At 47.4% G+C, this 18,712-nt stretch overlaps 2 protein-coding genes across 2 annotated transcripts in view; one reads left to right on the top strand and one right to left on the bottom strand.

The window, feature by feature from the left end:
* Nucleotides 1-7,070: 7,070 nt before the first annotated feature.
* Nucleotides 7,071-14,030, bottom strand: LOC119163545 (uncharacterized). The gene is made up of 8 exons (XM_037415561.2): nt 13,226-14,030; nt 12,707-13,007; nt 12,516-12,610; nt 10,649-10,788; nt 9,511-9,613; nt 8,354-8,521; nt 8,107-8,254; nt 7,071-7,500 (listed from the first exon to the last, which is right to left on the bottom strand). The coding sequence occupies exons 1-8, from the start codon at nt 13,916-13,918 to the stop codon at nt 7,241-7,243; spliced, it is 1,908 nt and encodes a 635-aa protein (XP_037271458.2). The 5' UTR covers nt 13,919-14,030; the 3' UTR covers nt 7,071-7,240.
* Nucleotides 14,031-16,920: 2,890 nt separating this feature from the next.
* Nucleotides 16,921-18,712, top strand: part of LOC142771570 (protein MON2 homolog) — a 255,067-nt gene continuing 253,275 nt past the window's right edge. Inside the window, exon 1 of the mRNA XM_075873229.1 lies at nt 16,921-17,108. The gene's annotated coding sequence lies outside the window, so the exon portion shown is untranslated. The remainder of the gene's footprint in view (nt 17,109-18,712) is intronic.

Raw genomic sequence — 18,712 nt, 5'->3', positions numbered from 1 at the left:
GGCCTCATGCCAGCAACAGTGGAATTCGCTCGCCGAAGCCGTCGCGTTAATGAGGTTTGCCTGCGCTAGCGACTGATCGCGCGACGCCGATCTACGTCGCGTCGCTCGTCGCTGTCGCGTGCATTTTCGCGCTTATGGAGTTTGGGCTTAATGCGGGAACTGTGGCGGGAACCCCAAGCCAGCGCTTCGTCACGGTTCTCTGCGCCTTGGTTAGCACTGTCTACCCTATTTCTCCATCACTTCTTGGCCTTTAAGGTCTCCACTTGTGGCGAGACACGTTTTTAGTGTTACCTTGAAGGGTAATTTTCCTCAACGGCCTGTATGGATAGAGTGACCTAGTATGTGAGCGCCCGCATGCGCACTATAGCGTAGCGGCCTATCTAATCGGCAGCGCCACCTGCGGCGCCATTACTCAGATAAACTCCAAGCCCAAGCGAGGGCCGGGGGACACGTTTTGTCAATCTCGCTCCCGCCTCCGGCGCGGTCGGCACGTTTTTCATGTTCGAATAAAGCGCATTCTTCTCGTTCACAACGCCTCTCAGCCTTCATGCCTAGCCCGCCCAGCCCTCACAACTGGCGCAGTCGACTCCGAACCATGCCTGGAACGTCGCCTTTTGCCCGCCTCGTGAAGTGATCCGCCGGACTAGCCGCGCGGCGCTCCGTCCTGTGTTTACCGTCCGCCGCCCGATACGCCTTTCGGCCGCTTCGTCCGAGTCATTTCGTGCCTTTGCCTTTTGTTTCGCCGACCGTCGTGCTGACGCCCACCCGCCCGATGAAGTAGCTCGCCTGCAGAGCCGAACCAACTTGACCTGCCCGCCTTTTTCGTCTCTCGTGAGTCTTGTGCTCCTTCTGCTAATTTCTTGTGAACGCCATGCCGCTTGTGAACTGGAACGAGGCTACGCCTGAGGACCTCGCCGGCTTTACAGCAGACTTCCTCCGTGAAGAGTTGGTTCGCCGAAACCTGGACGCTACGGGGCCGAAGGAAGAAGTGATCAATCGTCTCCTCGCCGATATAGCCCAAAACCGCTCAATGACGCCTTTGTCGCCTTCCCCAGACTCCTCAGCGTCCAGCCAGCGCCCGAACACTACGCCGCTTCCTTCGAGCTTCGACGCAGCCCAAAGTACCGAGTTGCTGACGGGTTTACTTCAACAGCTCCTTCAAGTGTCACAACGCGCTGCAGCGCCAGTTCAGGTCACGACTCTTCCAGACCTGTCCGCATCGCTTCCTACATTTAATGGAGACGGCAGCATTTCAGCGTCCCACTGGATTGAAGAGTTGGAACGAACTCGAAACCTAGCTTCGTGGGAGCCTTCAACCGTACTCGCCGTCGCTCTGGGAAAGCTCCGTGGAGCAGCCGCGGATTGGAAAGCAGTCATTGGCCGTCAGTGTCCCACCTGGGAAGCCTTCAGGCAAGCTTTCTTGGATCAATTCAGCGCCAAGCAAACCTTACTACAGTGGCGACAAGCTGTTACTTGTCGCGTGCAAGCGCACGGAGAGAACCTGGTCCACTATTCTTTGGCGAAGTTGAAGCTCATTTCGGGATGCCCAGTCACTCTTACCGACACTCAGCGCATAGAGTACGCCCTTCAGGGCATTTCCGACGAGAACCTGGCCACTACTATAGCAGCACAACGGCCAGAAACCGTCGCCGCCTATATGGACATCGTAACGCAGCTTGACCAAACATTGAGCCACTTGTCTCGTCGACTCCCACGCCCAGGGTATTCAAGCACCAAACTAGTAATGCCAAGCCCACAGGTGCCCCACCACAGTGAAGAGGGCACGAATGTTCAGGCGGTACCAGACAAAACAAGACAGCCGCAGCGAATCGCAGCCCTACCACCAGACCAACAAGAGGCTCGGTACCAGACCATCTCTACGAGGCATGGCGCTCCTGCCTACCGTTCTGGCCAGAACTTGGCCGAAGCCGTGTGTTTTCAATGCCGCCAAAAAGGACATCTAGCTTCAAAGTGCCCATCCAGAGCTACTGCCACACAGTCTACAACGCATCCTTCGCCAGCTCTTCACAGCACGCTTTCCGAGACCCTTGATGGATCGCTGGTCCAATGCGCCCTTGTAAACGCCACAATTGCTGGAAGCGGCCAAGTGGACGCATTTCCAGACAGTGGTTCCAAGGTGACACTTGTTTCTCGTCACCTTGTCAGATCTTTGCCCCTCCTGCCCTGGACCAGACCCCCTCTAGTTGTCGTTGGAGGAACGACAGTGGCTCCTGCTGGTGCTATCTGCTTGAAGATCTCTGTGGGACCCATTACCGGTTTGGTGGAAGCCGCCGTCCTCGATAACAATGCCATGCCGCTTATATTGGGGGAAGACTGGTTTGCTGCCAGTCACGCACAGTTGGTGTTCCAGCCACCCATGCCAACTGAAATTCGTCATTCCACCACAGGAACAAGTGTGCGGTGCCATGAGCGACTGTTGCCCAGGATGTCGAACGCTGTTATGATCCAGGGGTCATCTTTCAATTACCATGTATCTGGACACCACAGCTCAGCAGGCCTCCAGCGAATGCCACTCCCAGGCCCAGATGAACCCCCGTGGTTAGCACTATCTTGCCAATATGAGGTTTCAAACTCCAACGGCCCGTCTTCTGAATGCAGGCGAGGTGCTTCTTCAACAATAGAGGTTTACATTGACCCATCCTTGCCTGCCGCTCAGGTTGGTAGCCATTTGCCAGCACATCAACAACGGGAAATCACGAGCATTCTTTCGAAGCACGCTGAAGTATTCGCTCGTGAAGAGGATGACTTAGGTCTGTACGAGGGTGTTGAACACTCAATCGACCTTCTTCCCGATGCTGTGCCATACAGTCGATCCCCTTACCGTTACTCTGCTGCAGACCGTCGTTTTCTTGAGGCTCAAATAAGCACACTCCTTCGGCAAGGCATCATTCTACCAGCCTTAGGACCTTGGGCATTCCCCGCAGTGGTTGTCAGCCGAGGTAGCAAGAAGCGCCTTTGTGTTAACTATGTGCCCCTAAACAAGATGACTGTGAACGTCGTGCAACCACTTCCACATGCGGATGACATCATGGATGACATTGCTGGGTCACAGTACTTCGCCTGCCTTGACCTAAAGTTTGCTTACTGGCAAGTTCGCGTTCGTAAGGAAGACCAAGCAAAAACTGCTTTTGTGACCCACTATGGCACCTTTATGTGGACCCGCATGCCATTTGGGCTGAAGAACGCACCTGCCACTTTCCAGCGAGCCATGCAGTCAATTTTTGCTAACCTGCAGCCCCATTGCCCAAAGTGCGGTGTGCGGGTGTACTTGGATGATGTTCTGGTTTTTGCGCCAACTTTTGACGAGTTTGCAAGGTTACTCGACGAAGTACTTGGTGCACTCCTTGCCAGTGGATTCAAGGTTTCACTTGACAAGTGTAAGTTTGCTTTGAAGTCTATCAAGTTTCTCGGATTCATTTTGAGCAAAGACGGCAAGCAGCCTGACCCTGCCAAAGTCGAAGCCATCATGAAAATCCCACAGCCTGCAAACAGCAAAGCAGTTTTGTCATGGCTCCAGACAGCAAACTTCTATCGCCGATTTGTGAAGAATTTCTCTCGGATAGCAGCACCGTTGCAGAGTCTCATACGGTCTGAGGAGTTTGCCTGGACCAGCGACTGCAATGAAGCCTTTCAGCGAATTCGCACAGCATTAACAGAGGCACCTGTACTGGGCCATTTTGATCCAGACGCCCAAACCACAGTCACAACAGATGCCTCAGGAACCGCAATTGGTGCTGTGCTCTCTCAGAAACAGTGTGGAAAAGAAACTGTGATCGAATATGCGAGTCGTGCACTCACGGCCGCAGAGAAGAAGTTGCATAGCAACGTTTGGGAGTGTATTGGTGTCCACTGGGCGGTTACGATCAAGTTCCGACACTACTTGCTCGGCAAGAAATTTTGCCTGTTGACTGACAACTGGACCGTTGCATGCTTAACAGCCAACATCAGGCCTTCACGTCGTTTTACGACCATGTTGATGGATCTTACAGAGTTCGACTTCACGGTGCAGCACCATCCAGGCCGTCAAAACGTGGTTGCTGACATGCTGTCACGATTATCTGCAGCAGTCCTCCATCAGACACAGTCTCTCGCAGCTATGCAAGCAGAAGACAAAGAGTGCCAGGACCTTCGTCGCTCTCTGTCATCTTCAGAATCGTGGGACCATGACCTTGCCATAATTGATGACATCCTGTACCATAGTGACGCGACTTCAGGTTCTCAAGCTATTGTAGTGCCGGCAAAGATGCGCCAGGCTGTCCTGGAGGTTGTTCATGACGGTGGAGGCCACATGGATGTAACCCGGACACTGACCAAAGTGAGAGAACGTTACTGGTGGCCAAACCTTACGTCTTCAGTGACCCACTACGTCACAGCATGCCAGATCTGCCAAAGCAACAACCGCCCAATATCTAAAAGTGTTGGCAAAATGGGTCTCATGCCAGTGTCGGACGTTCCTTTTGCCTTAATTGCCATTGATCACATCACAATGCCGGCTGCTTCAGGAAAGAAGTACATTTTGAACGTCATTGACTTTGCCACGCGTTTCATTGTCCCAGCGGCTGTAACTTCAACATCAGCTAAGGAAGTTATAGCACATTTACAGTCGGTGTTCTTCCGCTTTGGTTGTCCTGATGACTGCATGTCTGACCATGGAGCAGCCTTTGAATCTCACCAGTTTAAGCACTTCATGCACATGCACGGTGCTGAGATTCATTATTCAGTGGCATACCGCGCAGCCAGCAATGGTCTTGTAGAGAGAAGCAATGGGACTTTAGTCTCCGTTCTTCGTAAGCTGTGTCCAACTGACCAGACCTCCTGGGCAAGCAAACTCGAAGAAGCTGCTTTTGCCATCAACACAAGCTATAGCGCCAGCAGCTGTTTCTCTCCATTTGAACTACTGTATGGATACGTCCCCAAGCTCCCATATCAACGCCACCGTCCCGCCACAGCCAGGACCCTACAAGACCGTCTCCTAATGCTGTCTCAGAACCGGGCCGTAGCAGCAAGTAATACCGAGGAAGCACAAAGGAAACGGAAGACAGCATATGATCAGTCCCATCGAGACCACTCCTTCCAAGTCGGCCAGTTCGTCTGGGTGCGCCGCCAAGAGCCTGTAGCAGATGGAACTGGAAAGTTGGCACCCAAATTCAAGGGAATATACCAAATCACCAACCAGAAAACACCCGTTACGTTTGTCGTTAGCCGCGTAACTGGTCAAGGTCCTCGTGATCGACTCCAAGACAGGATAGTGCACGTCTCTCAACTCAAGCACTACGTGCCACCTTATGTCGAGCCTTACATTGTAAAAACCCAAGAGTGGCCTTTGTGTGACTCATCTGGCTCTCCCAGTGTTGGCAATGAGTTATCTCAACCACCAGTTTCCCTTGGCCCTGCAGTTTTGCCTCCAGCGGTACCCTCCTCGCGACCTCACCGCCAAAAGCGCCCACCCGAGCGCTTGAAGGACTATTCTCTCTCGCAGTGAAGCCACCAAGTAGTGCTCCTTTCCTAGACCAATGGGACTTGGTCAGACAAGGAGGGGCCGGATGTGAGCGCCCGCATGCGCACTATAGCGTAGCGGCCTATCTAATCGGCAGCGCCACCTGCGGCGCCATTACTCAGATAAACTCCAAGCCCAAGCGAGGGCCGGGGGACACGTTTTGTCAATCTCGCTCCCGCCTCCGGCGCGGTCGGCACGTTTTTCATGTTCGAATAAAGCGCATTCTTCTCGTTCACAACGCCTCTCAGCCTTCATGCCTAGCCCGCCCAGCCCTCACAAGTATAGGTAAGCATAGTGTCTGCTGCCCCCCCCCCCCTCGCACCACGGTACCACCGTTTCAATTATTATTGACAACAAAAAATAATGCTTTCAAAATGGCAATATACCATGATGTGTCCTGGGGCAGTAATCTCTTGACTTGTGCAAATGTTGTGCCTGTTCTACCGAACAAGAACCGGAGGATTTGGCGGGAAAACCGATACTCTGCGCACATCGAAACAACGCGGAAACATTGTTGATTGACGTGATTTATATGTAAATTTTAACGTCCCGACCACCATATGATTGTGAGAGACGCCTTAGTGGAGGACTGCGGAAATTTCGACCATTTGGGATTCTTTAACGTGCACCCCAAATCTGACCACACGGGCCTACAGCAGGATACATTATTGACTTTAAAGTTTAAACAAATATCTAAGTTGTTACAGAACGGAGTTAGTTCGCCAACAACGTGGCAATAGCTTTGACAGCTAACCAGAGAACTGTTTGTGATGACGACTTACTACATTAACATATTGTTTTATTAAAAATAAAAGTTTTCATACACTTACCCGAACCTATTGTATTAGGTAATATTGTCACATGGTCACAAGCGAGTACGGTTTATGCGAGACCACCGTTATCAAAAAGAGCCAGCGTCCGCTAAGACATCATGGAATCGTCGAACGTGATTCGCTGGCGCATCTACACAATTATGTCATCTTAGGATCAACAAGAAGTTTTCCACTGTATAGAATAAAAGAATATCAACAAAGTGGAGTAATACAAAGCGATCCATGCTATAGTTCATGAATTTATAAAATTATCATTACATTCAACTGAATTAGCATGCTTGCCATCGTCAACGAGCTTTTTCTCTTAGGTGGAGGGGTACATTGATTGAAAATTTCACTGAAACGCTACATTGCTCACATGAAGTTTGGTGAATCCATTTTTACAAACTACATATTGGGACATTTGAGAATTATGTCCACAAAAGCAATCTCATAAACAAAATAAACAGTGGATGAATTCAGCTGATCCTGGAACAGCGTGATCGCAGTCAGGTGATGGCCCATCAGCCGTCATCACAGATAAAAAATGCTAAGTACAAACTGTAATTGTGTTTATGAAATCGATATGACTATTTAAATATAATGCTTCTATTGGATGAAAATTTCTCGAGTTTTTCAGTTTTAATTGACGGGACATGAAGGACCACTATTAGCAGAACCTCAGTCTCACAACTTGTATTTGTTAAGACATTCGGGTAGAAGTAACACACAACTTGAAATAAGCTATTCACAATCTTTATTAAAATGTCGCTTTATGTTGCTTTGCCCTTCTTTTTTTGATATAACACATCTTTTCAATTCCAGGAACATTATTTGCTGGAGGATGCCCCTGTTATGGTGTTTTGTTGTGTACTTAAAATTAGAGGAATGCAAATAAAATGCCATTCTACTACGTAGAGATTTCATCTTCAGGCACTACGGTGAGGTTCCCATCAGACACTTCAAGCTCTGCTTCAGCAGGTTCCTGCTTCAGTTCGGATAGCTGCTGAAGCTTTGCGTTCGTCAAAGTTGATATTGTACGTTTAACCTCTTGCTTTGCAGCATCTATTTGAAGTAGTTTCTGGTCAATCTTGCATTGCGAAGCTTTTGACGGTGCTGGTGCGCAGCATTCACTGTGGTCGCCGCTTTCCTGGTCCCTTGAAAAGTTGCCTGTGTAACAACAAAACGCCAATGTTATTAATGTTCCGATTCGGGCTACAAATACAGCATATATATAGGGCATGTGGATGTGTGTTTGTTAGATAGCACAATTCTGAAACAGTACAGGGCTAAATGGAATTAATGTTGAATTGAAATGGCAGAGTTGGAGGAGCCGATGGACTCTGTGAGCGAGCGCTCAACTCTGGCGCAATGCAAGGCCTATCAATCCACGATTGGAACACAATCTGCGCTGCCGGAGCAAACATGGAAGCGAGGAGGAAGCGGAAGGCCTCGAGTTACCCGAAATAACTTGTGCCCACTTATTCCATTTGTCTAATTCTGCTGTCGAATTCTGTTGAACTACTGCTCGGATACCATGGACGACTCATGCAAGAATAATGATAAATTTTCGTCATTATTCATATCTAATCATTAGGATAAAGTCGCATCTGGCACAGTACTCTTGGTATGTTCAATATACTTCATAAAGTTACATCTGTTACACTGTGAGTGCACCGAAACAAGAACATTTTTAATTATGTAACTGGAAAGGGAAATAATGGCAGTTGCGTCCAAGAGCCAATCTATGCATGTCAAGCGGATGGCCAATCTTACCAAATGTGTGCTCCAGGCTACAGTAGTAGTAGCCTTTTGCTTCTTTAGGCTTGGACATACTCAGAAGCTGAAGGCTGTTCACTTTCTGCGTCCCAAACGTCTCATCCTTGAACGCTGCGTACCATTCCTCTTGGATTTTCTTTATCCCCTAGAAACCACAAACGAGCATAGACAAAAGAAATAAGCCACCTGGTTGCGAGAATGCCTTGAGGGCAGCTTTGGAAAAATATAAAATTGCACTACATACGCTTTTTCTCCTGCTTTGCTTGCTCAGTTTCGCCAGTGTGAGATGTGGCGCAAATGCCTTGTTTCCAGACAAATCTAAGTTTGCTTTTTCGAACTCTTCACGGCAAACTTGAGCGATGGCCTTGAGCCGGGACACCGAGTCTTCGCCGATCGCTTTCACATACAGGACCTTCAATAGCGATGTTTCAAACTTACAACATTCAAGAACATCAGAGGATGCATTTAATGACCACAAGGTTTCTATGCCATTCTTTGTATTATGCTAACTGTTAATAAAATATTGCTATGGTGTGTCAGTACATAACCATCACTAACAATTAGTTACCGAGGTTGGTTAGTTGAAGTCAGCACTGTGTTCTGTGTTCTTCCTAGTCGTCCTGTCTAGTACCTATACTGTTATTATTATGTAGTCATAGCTTAAATCCTCTTTTTGGGAAATCACATATGACACGACCAAACAGTTTCACACTGTCATCTGTTCACTACTAAATAATACCTCAATGAGAATTTTTAGAAACACACTCCTTGTGGTAGCATAGCCATAGGGGAGAAGGGGGTTGGGAGAGGTGTTTAAACCCCTTCTGCAATTTTTACATTTCGTACATGTAACATGCACATGCACAAACAAACACATGCGTGAAAACCCATAAAGCAGGGTAAGACCTCCTCGAAAAAAATTCTGGAAATGCTCCTGGCTTTAAGAAAAGCTTTATCGAAGCACCCTCTTTCCCTCATTGGCCAATTTTGAAAAATAACAAGCTTTGCAATGGATGAAAAAATTTAAACGAAGTGTTGATCTACTGCTCACAGCGGCCTGCCGACGGTTCCTGCTTTCCAGGTGTAAAGGTGAGGGGTGGACAGTTCTTGGATTGAAAGATCACGGGTCTTTGGTGGCCATTACTGCCAAAAAACTGCATGGCCACAACTCTGCGAGCTAAACAACAATGGAACAGGTGCAAATAAATAAATATATGGGGCGGACTTGATGCTCTTCAGATAATTGGTGGAGGTGTGTGGCTACCCAGCCTGTGTACATGCCTTTGGGCATGTCACACCAACTCTACGTCTTCTTTCTTTTCTGTCGCGATTTTGACTAGCAGTGTGCTTTGAGCATCCAAACACAAGTGTTATACCTAAGTCACAAATGGATGTACTGACTTCTTTCTGAAAGTGGTCGAGCCCCTGGAATTGCAGGATAAGGGGAGCAGCTTCAAGGCCATCTTTTACAGCCTGGTGACTACGGCTCAGCGAGTCCTTGGCTCTGAAAGTGATCAAATAGTTTCTCTGCAATAGCTTTCATAGCTAGCAATGCAAAGCTAGCTAGCTCTGCAATGAAAGCTGCATTCCCTGAAATAAACCGACGGCACTTGCCTGCGTTTAAAAGGGATCTCGTGACAAGAGCTTTTGATTTCTACCTTACCAAGAACGTTTCGTTTTCTACGCAACTCTTGCAGAGATTTCACTGGTGTTTCTGTAATCATGGCATCACCAGGAGTTGAACGCGTCCAGACGTTACATAATTAACACCGCAATACAGTGCCAGATCGAGGGACCTTGCTCTCGGTAATCTGCCCCCCTCCCAACTCGTCACTGCACGACTCCCCTACTGCTTATTTAAAGAACTTAACTGGGTATGTTGGTATTGACTGAATACTTCCATATTACTAGCGAACACGCACGAGAACTCCAGAGAAAGGGACACGACAACTGCTAGCAGTTGTCTCGTCTCTTTATCTGGTGTCCATGTTCGCTCGTATCATGGAAGCATTTTGCACTTCTATTCTCACACTGGAATGCACCTTAGGATTAAGACTTTTTTAAGTGAACTAAATAAAGTTGAATTATCTGCACTTGGAATTTGAGGCATGAATCTTATTATATAGCCAGTCTCACCGTGTTTTTATTCCTCACTAATGTGCAGTTTTGTTGCTCTGAACATGGCTCCTTTGAGTACATCTGGTGACACACTATACTTTTGTTTAATTATGATGAATGTAACTTGTGCACTTGCACAGAATAACCTTTTTGTTGTCTTGTTATGTTGAGCTGACATTTGTATGTTGACTGCATTGTATGTATTCAACCAAACTCCATAAAACCTTTTATCCAACTTTGCCTAAAAGTGACATTAAGTAGTGCTTGTAGTGTTTCTTGAACACGTGCACATCATTAGGAAATGCTGCTGCTTGAACAACTTTAATGAAAGCTACATTTGAACACCAAGTGACGACTGAAATTACGTTAACTATTCGATGCCACAGCAAAAAAGCATAGATAATCTCAAATAGGTATATACCGCTGTAGTGAGTCGTCTCCGTCGTTCACTCGAAGTACAAGGAGGGTGATATGCAAGGTAGGTATGCCGACGAGCACTCCTGCGATATTGGGTTCCTGGGTACGCATGTGGTCCTGGACTTTCTTTGCTGCTTTGTGGACCTGGTGAAATTGTGCTCTCGTTAATATTTCGTTCAGGAAGTTTGTTGAGACACTGCAAGTTTTATGGCAAAAAAGTCATATGCTCGCAGAAGCGCCAGACAGGACACTTAGGGACACTTGGGAATAAAACAAATTTTCTGGAAGTAGTAAATTACCCTTTCACCGTGCCAACACCACCACACTAGGTTTGAGAAGAAACTTGGTATCGATACATGCTGCAGGTACGTAATTGCTGACCAGCCTCTTCTCAGCAGTCTCCGTCGTGGGGATGCGCCCTATTGTGTACTTCCCTTTCTTGCCGCTTGAGGCGCTGTTCTCCGTAGCACCCACAACAAGCGAGAAAAGGCTCAGAAAGACAATATGGGTGACCACGCCTTCTTCAAGGCCTGGCGCCCATCGTTGGGGGTTTGGACAGTGTCTACTAGGGCCCACTTAGTTCCTGATGGACTACAGTGAAGTGCATTGTCTTATGGGGATGCTATTGACGTAACATACAGTTTCAAGCAATTTTGTTAAGCTAATGTGGATAAAATATGGAAAAACACTTTGAAATCTGTGACGCCACCATGAAAGATTTTGGAGGAAAATTTTGAAGTGATACTTTTGACATGGATTTTCTCAACCGAATAAGGCTGTGGTGGTGAAATTAATGACACTGGAGTTTTCAAACTATAATTTATCAATTAAACCATAGTGTCCCTTTAAAGACGCTGCTGCTGGGCAATGAGAACGTGACTCACCATGTGTCGTGCAAGCTGAACACTTACGTAAACATTATTGTGTGCATAAAGTGTATATTCTGTATCCTCTTTCGCACTGCTGTGAACCTTGCAAACGCTCTTCATTTTTGTAGTTAATGGTTACAGAGACTGCGCACCCTTTCAGCGCTTAAGAGACTTTTGTGCTCCATAACTCCCCCAGGTTCAGGAACGTTTCAGGACGTGGGGTATTAAAAAAGACAGTGGCAGGAGACAAAAAGAATGACCTGGGGTGTCAGCAATCAGATGATGTACTACAACTGCTCTGATCTGTGGTTCAAGATCTAAACAGAAAGGTGTGGGTATATTTGTGCAAACATTCTTCCATTAGTATATTGGAGAATGATTGCATTTTTAAGCTGTCTTTGGGTCTGAAGAGGATGTTACCATGTCAATAAGGGTGCAAGTGCAGTGCCAATAAGAACACATACCCACGTTAAAGTAAGCACAACTAACAGAAGTTTCTGAGAAGTGCATTATGGTATTGAGAGGCAGACTGTTGGTTTAGTTGGTAATACATGACGATAGAAAAGAGTGCGAAATACCAAGGGACTATCTTCATATTGTCCCACATAATTTCGACATAATTTCGCGCTCTTTTCCATTAAGCAGCTCCGCCGCGGTGGTCTAGTGGCTAAGGTACTCGGCTGCTGACCCGCAGGTCGCGGGATTGAATGTTGGCTGCAGCGGCTGCATTTCCGATGGAGGCGGAAATGTAGGCCCGTGTGCTTAAATTTGGTGCACGTTAAAGAACCCCAAGTGATCGAAATTTCCGGAGACCTACACTACGGTGTCTCTCATAATCATATAGTGGTTTTGGGACATTAAAACCCCACATATCAATCAATCAATCAAAATTACCATTAGGCACTAAGAGAACACTGCCCGTGTTCCTCCTGTTAGTGTTTCTCTCTCCCATCTTTTTGATGTCACAATGCAGCAGTAAATCGTAGAAAAAGTGGCTCTCACATTTACGTCATCCACTTGGATTGCCACAAAGTAGTTCGGCCGCTTATCCTTACTGGGCTTTGACTTCTTAGATGACGACGACGACCTATGTTTGCCTTTAATGAAAAAAAAAAAGAAAGAGAGTAAGCTCTTCGGCAAGCTTCCAGTAACCTAGGCAATAATCCAACTTGTTTCTCTCACTTCTAACCAACCTGTAAACAGCGGTTTGAGACTGTAGACAGGGTCGTCGTCGTCATCTTCTGTATCGGCCGATGAAATCAAACCGGCCGGAAGCTCTGAAATCCACCCGGCAGCAACCACGCCTTCTCCGTCACGCTCATCACCAATGACCGCGCAGTTTTCGTCCGAACTACAGTTGCCATCTGAGAGACACACGCTTGCCGCCTTTATCTTTGCAGTCTTCTGACGTTTTCGCCGACGGCGACGACGGCGCTGTTTAGTAGGCGTAAGCGCCGAGTTCGCCCCCGCGTCGTAGTCGTCACCGACTTGCGTCTGCAGACAGGGAAACAACAATCGGCACTCAATTTTATTAGACAACACGTACCAATAACACTTAAATAATACCCAAAAGAGATGTTGTTCGATTGGAGATAAACATTAAGGCCCGAACAAGGGGCGGCGGCGATCGTTTATACATAAATAACACCCAAATAAAGGGAAGGAATGATCACTAAAGTGCAACGAGTCTCGAGTCAGAAGGGACGCCTTACAGCGGCGGACGTCGACGACTGCTCCAGAGCACTGTCGGTTTCGGCTTCATTCGTGTTGCGCAGAGCGGACAGCGGAGCGTTCAACAGAGTGGAGCGGTCCGTCTGATAACTTTCGGCTCTGTCTGTCTTGCTCGCGGACTCGCCTTCGTTCTCGCCACTGTGATGCAAGCGCCGTATGCGAGTAGAATCGGTCTTCTTCGGCATGGGTTCGGCGACTCTGTCTTCCGCGTCCGGGTCGCACAGGCTCCAGTCCAGTATGGCGGGGTCCTGCGTGGAAACGTTGGCATCGAGCTCAACAACTGCTGCTGACGCAGTGGGGCTTGTGCCGCCGGGGTCGGAATTCCCTATGCCGAGAGCGGAGCGGAGAGCGGACTCGACGGCGGTGCTCGAAGGAACCGGGCTCGACTCCTGGCGCAGCGCCTCATCGTGGACGGTCAGCGGCGACGGTAGCGGGGCCCCTCTCTTCTCGGAGAAGGAAGGCAGGTTCTTCTTGGTGACCACGATTGCAGTCATGGGCGGGCAGTTCGGAAGGTGCGCGTCTGACATGCTGCCGGCACGAGCGCTGTTGCTGGTCTTGCGGATTAGCGACTGGCGACGCGCAAGCAGCAGGTCGATGCTCGGCGCGCAGCATGAGCGATTTCGGAGACTGAGCCGTAGGCGACTTGCAGCGAACGCTACTGGTCCGCTACTCATTGAAAACGAACTGCCAGACAAAAACGAGTATTTTGTAAACAGCAGCGCATTTCAGAGGTTACAGCATTCGTGAAAAATACGAAACATCGGTATCTGGATTTGGCTTGGCTTGATTTGGGTTATTTGACAGCTCATGTTGTTGTACCGGACAGCTCAGTCAAAAATAATAACAAACACGTAATAATACGTAACTGTTTTTTGACTCAAAATTAAATGTTTTTGTAATTATTTAGTCCTAAAATGTTGCTCAAATACGCAACTTTTGCGTACCTGCGAGACGTTGTGACGTTTTTCGGCAGTTTCGGTATAATGTCTAGAAACATACTAGAAATAGAAAAAGTATTTTTCTAGACACTGTAGTTTCGGTGATTACTAGTAGGTGTTCTTTAATAGAGTAGTTTCGGCACAGCTTACAGGTCGTCTCGTAGCATTTCATGTTCGTTTGTGGCGCTGAATAATTTTTATTTGAGAGATTCAGTTTCCGAACTCCTTCTTTTGAGGCGGGCGTGATTTGCTCCAAGGGAGTGTGGAGGCGCTGCAGTCTAGCCTTGCGCCAAGTTATCGGCTGCTCTCCGCTGGCTCCAGTTTCGTGCATTCCGTGACGGTGTTCGGTCACACTTGCTTTTTTTTTCCTTATTTGTGTGTGTCACGTCGCTTTCTGCACATGTGGCATGCTTCCAAAGTCTTCTGAAGACAATTAGACGGCTACAGTAACGAAGACGGGTTCTACGACGTAGAAAGCTCTCCGATTGTTGACATTGCAGACACGACCATGCATGTAGGCACACCGAGCTTCTGAGCATGTACTACGTCTCCCGAGGTTGATTCAACTGTTGCTGCTATCCCGTGCGCCGTAGTTCAAACCTTCCGGACATCATAACAATTTTTTTTTTGTACCAAGGCGCACCAGCGAGTACAGGAAAAGCCCCGAGAAATGCCACTTCTCTCCGCCGTCCGCCCCGCTGTTACTGCAGAAGTGGGAAAGATCCATGGAAAATTTTGAGAAAGACCCGCAATGAACAATGTTCGCTTTCAAGAGAGCGGCATCGTCAAGACAGATAAGCATATCATAAACGAAAAATGTTGAAATCGACCCAAAATCATAGGCATTGAGGAGTGATGCAGTTCCTTGTTCCTGAACCTCCCATTGCACTTGTCATGAAGCCGCAAGAGAAAGGGTACCTGTACCACAACCAACTGCCGCTGCCTTGCGATCTACCAGAAGAACTCCAGCAACAGGCACCTGCTCCTTCGAAAGACTCCGGTTTTTCTGAGCGATTGAAAAAAAAAAGTGTGCTTCTACTTCCCTACAAACTAAAGTTCAGCGGTTCTTTAGTAGGCGGAAAAATGTCCGGTAATACTATTCTACAATGCAGAATTCAAAAAGTATACCTACTGGCACAGAAAAAGGAGAAAGCGCGTTGCTAAGAAATATTTACAAGGGCTGTATGGACATACGACTGGTGTTAACAGAGGTATGTGTGCCTTGTGTCGTTTATTTAGTGAGAACGCCCCCCCCCCCCACCGTCTCAAAAAAAAAACTGAATGGCAAAGACAACCAAGAACAAGGTGCAAATTGCAACCAGCGAATCAAGGAAATGCTTGATCTGTGCCACGGCACCGATAGAGAACAGAAAAAACGAGGTATGCTGGCTGAGTGAAAATAATAATAATAATTGAAGACTGCATTTCCAGCGACTCCCATTGATCTAGTTGAAGAATTACCTAAAGTGTCCATTGTACATTCATCACGCAACAAACAAAATCACTGAATGGGTATAGGTACACAACAGATTGGCTCATGCTTTGTTTGCTGCTCACAAGGCCGAATTGCTGCAGGAATTCAGCGATGCACTTTGTTTGAAATTCGAGTGCTCTTCGAGTGTTATTCTGTCAATGAACTTATGTCTCCCGATTTTCACAAAATTTGCCTTTTTAATGATCGCAAGTATTATCCACTCATAGACACCCATAAACCTGAATACTTCAGAAGAAAAAAGTGCACTGGTTCATATAGTAGCTGAACAGAGAAATAGCGTCGGCAAACGCGTGTTTTTCGAAATAAAGAAAAGTAGAGTCGTTTCAGTGGGTTTTTAAACGTGGCTGATGCCTTACAGCAATGGCTTGCTTTCAACTTCCTTTAGGGTACGGCCCGCCGAGGTGCTTATGGCTGCGCTAAGCCTCACAAAAGTAGCTTCTAAATGACTAAGCTTGAACGAGATGAGTCACGGCTTTTACCCATGCTTCCGTGAGATGTGGCTAATACAATTAAGCTCTAAATTTTGTTTTTGCTACCTGGAAGAACAAGAAGTTACTGGGCGGCAATGCGGCTCTTTAATCGACGAATGCTCGCCTAGCACCGCGCTTATGCGAGCTATTATTTTTACCAATGGCCAGGAAAGACGCCGCACACGCATCTGGGCTTTACGTTATACACCTCGTTCCTAAACAAAGAATTCGCAGTGTTGTGTAAACGCTGCTCACCGGCTACGCTGCGGCTAGCTGTAGCAGACTACCCTCGTTTGCTTGGCGCAAAGTTGGATTGCAGCGCCGCGGTGGCGGGATCTGCAGCCTGTCGCCTGCTCCCCGAAGGCGAAGCGGTGAGTTCCGAAACTAAAAAAAGTATCTCTAAACGTTGCTTTCACCAGTGTTTGCACGTGTAACTGAAGCAAAAAAAATCTAATTATGCCCATTGAAAATTTACTTGGCCTCTAATTTACAGAAAGACGAGCGCAGGTGTAACTTTATTCGTTTCATTATTCTTGCCAGATAAAAAATAGCCCAACACATCTGAAGTGACTGTTATCTCATAGCCTTTGATACTACGTTTATTACAGGTGTCAAATGCTATGCTTTTATGTAACAAAAAATTTTTATGCACGTCACAGCTGCCGTGTTTTAAAAGTTTTAGTTTTTTAAGGCCCCCGCATGGCGGCATTCCGAGCGCATGTTCGCCGTGCACAGGTGCCAACTGGATTTTGTAAATAATGCCTGCAGCTACGCTGATCTGAGTGCCCGCCGGTTTTTTTTTTTTTGCTTTCCCGATTGACCTTTTAAATGCACTGCGCACCGATGCTCGTCGATCGCTGGATGAGTGCACATTAGTGTGCGCGGATTAAGCACTGAAGTCTACAAGCAATGCGGGAACGCCCAACGTGATTGACGACCAGTTCCTAGTTGAGCGGTCAAGGTAATTACACCTGTCTTACGTTAATCTCGTTAGCGAAAGACACACACAAGAGTGAATACACGTTACTAGACCGCCACGCCAGCCGCACATGAACTTTTTTCCCGCTCTATAAAGTGCTGATCGGTGCGAGTGTGCGTTTGATCGTAGCGCTGTCTGCGCGTTGGCACTGCTTATAGCCCGGAGGCCTTATTGCAGCGAACTTCGGTTTCGTCTTGCTCCGAACTGGCCTGCAGTTCCGGTGTTGTAATCTGTCCTAGGCGCTGCTACCTGTCCGCTGAACGTGGCGCAGGTGTACATTGCATCGTGGTCGAAAGATCGGCCCGATCGCGATCAAAATCTCCGTTTATTGGCGTACGTGGGCTTTGTCGCCGGCTGTGTAAACTTCAAGGGACAGGTGAGACGACAGCCGATCCTGCTTGCGTCGTGTGGCAGCGGATCTTCGCTAGTGCGCGGCCGCGCATCGCCCTGCGAAATAAAACGACCTCCTCTCTTGTTGTCGGGCGCTAATTTTCGCCGAAACTATTGAAAAAAAAAAAAGTGCGTCCATTTACGAACTTCGGTGCAGTGTGACCGACCGACCGACCGAGAGCGGTGGTTTAGGTTTTTCTCGGATTCGCACGCCGTGGCTTCGCAAACGTGTCGAACCGTAGAAAAGGGGCGTGTTTTTTGATAACGCCGCTATCAGCGCCTCCAGATGATCCACCGTGCTTTTCGAAAGTCGGCAGCGCCCGACTGTATCGTTGTTCTAGCTCTCGTATCGGATCCGTTCTCATTTAGCTTTCATAAGAATCTAGCACTTCATTAGCGGCTTGTACAGTGGAAAGAAAAAAAAAGTACATTCATGACTCATCCGCTCCGGTTTCAAGGTTTCGGCGTTGATCTGCGTACGTGAAACATTTTTCATTTACAAAGATTGATGAACGCTGCACGCTTTACGATCCAATTCGAAGGCAGCGGCAGTTTCATCGATTCTTGCATTCGACGCCCTTAACAATGTGACGGCCGGCCAGGGCACTGCGTCAAGTTTCGAGTGTCAGATTTAAGTTACCCAGCTACAGCTTGCCTATTAATAACTGTCATTGAAGCCGGCGCGTGTTGTTTCCAGGTTCGGAAATGCGAGTGTTTAATTGAACAGCTGATACCAATGCATATATATTCAATAGTACTTGACAATTCTGTAGCACTCGCCCGCTGTACAGATTTGTGTCGTTCAAGCTTGGATGCCTTTGCACATAAGGGCATCGTGATGTGAGCAAGTTGCCAAGAAACAATTTCCCATGGGGTTTATACAATAGTAATGACAACAACAATAATAATAAACTAGGTAAATTGTGAGCATTCATTTACCTGTTGTAAACTTTGTCCTTTGTATCTAGCATGTCTTACTAGGTGTCCTTTAAGGCAATAAACTAGCTCTGCTTATCTTGATAAAAGCTGTTTTTGTTATCTACAACTCTATTGTGTTACCTAGAACTCTTATCTACAGTGCTATTATTTTCTGCTCCACTTAGCTTGTGCTTCTTTTCAGAGTTACAATGGGAAATTTGTGTCACTATTAAAATTTTTGCGTATGTCCACTGTATGACAACGGTCTCTTGAAACAA

The sequence above is a fragment of the Rhipicephalus microplus genome, chromosome 9 (genome assembly GCF_043290135.1).
Source record: "Rhipicephalus microplus isolate Deutch F79 chromosome 9, USDA_Rmic, whole genome shotgun sequence".
Classification (NCBI taxonomy): Eukaryota; Metazoa; Arthropoda; class Arachnida; order Ixodida; family Ixodidae; genus Rhipicephalus; species Rhipicephalus microplus.
This window is presented reverse-complemented; position numbering and strand designations above follow the sequence as displayed.